The sequence below is a fragment of the Cyprinodon variegatus genome, unplaced genomic scaffold, assembly GCF_000732505.1.
Source record: "Cyprinodon variegatus isolate N-32 unplaced genomic scaffold, C_variegatus-1.0 Scaffold2208, whole genome shotgun sequence".
Lineage (NCBI taxonomy): Eukaryota > Metazoa > Chordata > Actinopteri > Cyprinodontiformes > Cyprinodontidae > Cyprinodon > Cyprinodon variegatus.
In genome coordinates, this window is record NW_015152661.1 from 27,265 (window position 1) to 30,010 (window position 2,746).

The 2,746-nt window shown below is 40.2% G+C and overlaps 1 protein-coding gene across 1 annotated transcript in view; it reads right to left on the bottom strand.

The window, feature by feature from the left end:
- The window catches only part of LOC107080673, a gene marked incomplete at its 3' end in the record, with an annotated part of 19,769 nt that extends 19,552 nt beyond the window's left edge, over window positions 1-217 (bottom strand). Inside the window, exon 1 of the mRNA XM_015368881.1 lies at window positions 23-217. Coding sequence (XP_015224367.1) covers window positions 23-217 — 195 coding nt within the window. The remainder of the gene's footprint in view (window positions 1-22) is intronic.
- Between the last annotated feature and the right edge of the window lie 2,529 nt (window positions 218-2,746).

Here is a 2,746-nt window from a genome sequence, read left to right on the forward strand (position 1 = left end):
TGTTGCTGCTGCACCAGGACACCAGCCGGTCCACCTCCCTCCTGTAGGCAGACTCATCACCGTCCGAGATGAGCCCGATGAGGGTGGTGTCGTCCGCAAACTTGATCAGTTTCACGAACTGATGGCTGGAGGTGCAGCAGTTGGTGTACAGCGAGAAAAGCCAGGGGGAAAGGACACAGCCCTGGGGGGATCCGGTGTTTTGATGGTCTTGACACATTTATTAAAAGAATATGAGTTCTTTTGCTTTAATTTTAACAGCTCAGAAAACTAAAGATCCATCTGCCAAAATTTTACCGACGGGTAAATTTGAATTTTAATGTTATAGTTGGTCAGTGCTGTTGTAATTTTACCCCATATTTGAAGTGTCTTTATGTATAGCATAAAATGGTGTAATTAAAAAAGCTGGCATGCACGATGCTAATGTTCAGCTAGAGCACCATCTAAGCTATAAGCTAAGCTACTAGCTAAGATATTATGTAAAGATCCACCTGCTAGCCGACCGGGAAACTTGCTTTGCTCAGCTAGCTAGGACTACAGCTACACAGCTGTCTTTTAAGGGAATGTTTTTTTTTCCAAGCTTAATTTTAATCCTTGCTTGAGTCGAAAGAAATTATGGTGCAAGTGGAATATAAGGGAGTCCAGAAATGGGTTCGACTTCCAATGACAGATGATTGCTATGATTAGGCCTACTTGAAACTCATTGAAAACGACAAGTTTATTGCGAATTTTGTTGGTTTGGCAACCTGCATTTAATTATGTAGGAATTTTTTTCTAATGTGAAATGTGTTTTTGTGACGTGGTGGCTGGCAGTGGGGTGGCGGTAGCTTGTTAACTGGTGCAGGTTCAACAGATTTACTGGTCTTTTCATGTTGCTCGCAAACATCCAGGCCGCATTGTTATGGCACGTAGCACTGTTCGGCACTGGTTAGGTTTTCTTGTCTGCCAGGGAAAGTTTCTCCGATCAATGCTGTTTCTTTGGGGGGGGTTGGATTCTTGTCCACAAAGTGGGGCGCATGTTTTCTCGGCTCTTCTGTACATGTTAAGAAGTTCCAGAAGCAACTCTGCACAAGCAACTCAGTGGGCTGCTGCTGGAACAAGTGCAGGGCTTTTGCCATATGTGAGTTGCAGAGGGTGTGAAATCCGCTTAAATTGGCGTTGTTTAAAAAAATAACGGTTGCAGCAGCAACAGGAGGAGGACCGTGGGAGCGAGCACAATCAGCTGTTTCAAGTGTATTTCTCGGGGGTTTAGTTCTTGGAATCAAACAATAGTAACACCAGTAAAATAGCTATATTTGGATAACAGTACAGTTATGTCTCATTTACCCTTTTCTTCCTGTTCTCTGTGGAGTTTCAGGTGTTCGTCATCACAAATTAATGCAAATTAAACAGGGCTATAGCAATAAAAATCAACTTTAGACGAGTTATCTGCACCACTAAGCTTGCTTAGATTTAGAACCATTCTGTCAATTAGCTGTAGACTTTGATGGATGTTACTAAAAAACCTATAAAAATGACAAGCGTTTTGTTATATTTACTTGTTTTTACAGCAATTATTTGTTTATTGTGAAAAATCTAAGTACAGAAAGTAATGTGCACAGTACTTAATGGCAAATATTATGGATTATAGTTTATCTTGAGCTGAACTTCCCACACTGAAAAATACCTCTGAATAGCCAAAATAATTTGACTTGCAAAAAAATGATTATGGCTTATGTTACAACAATTGAAATGTGATTTCTGCATAAACCTAACAAGCTTAGTGCAGACAAATCGTCAAGTGTGATCGTATATTGGCTTAAAGCATAAAATTCTCTGCATAGAATTAGTTATTGGTTTGGGTTGTTTGGAGGCAATGGGATTTCAAATGATGCACTGTCATGACTTTGACTGGGATGAAATCTGCTCAAATTGAAAACGTTTATTCATTATTGGCTATAAATTGGTACATTAAGATGAGTATTTTTTTTCAGTTCATGCTAAATTCCACTTGACAAGGGGAGCCTGTGTTTAGCTGAAGGACTCCTCTGGAGTCGATGTTGATCCTGATATCTGGTCTGCTGATTGGTCACTGAGCACACTGGTAAGAATAAAAAAAAAACAAAAAACATTTTTACATTAATGAATGTTCCTTCCAGGGCGTATTTCTGTAAAATATAAATTAGGGCTGGTGGTATGGCAAAATTTTTATATCACAGTTTTTCTACTACCAATATCGGTTTATGGTATTTACCTTTTTTCTCCCAATACAGGCAATTTTCACATATAGAAATTCCAGCACCCACCCTGCTCTGCAAGCTGGATTCCTATGAGATTTGGAGTTTTCCAAACTGCATAAATGAGTAAAATTAAATATATGTGTTGAAACTAAAAAAATGTCCTATATTTTGTACAGAGGCTCCTTTCGGCAAGCGTGAGGTAACTGATGCTTCCTTCTGTTCTGAAGATGGGTCATCTTTGAGCTCAGCAAGCTCATCCTCTACACTGATTACAGAGAACACCAAAGCACAGGGAAGACGACTGATTGAAGGACCACCTGATAGTTACATGGGCCAATGTAGCAATTGGAATATACACTCACCGGCCACTTTATTAGGTACCCCATGCTAGTAACGGGTTGGACCCCCTTTTGCCTTCAGAACTGCCTCAATTCTTCGTGGCATAGATTCAACAAGGTGCTGGAAGAATTCCTCAGGGAGTTTGGTCCATATTGACATGATGGCATCACACAGTTGCCGCAGATTTGTCG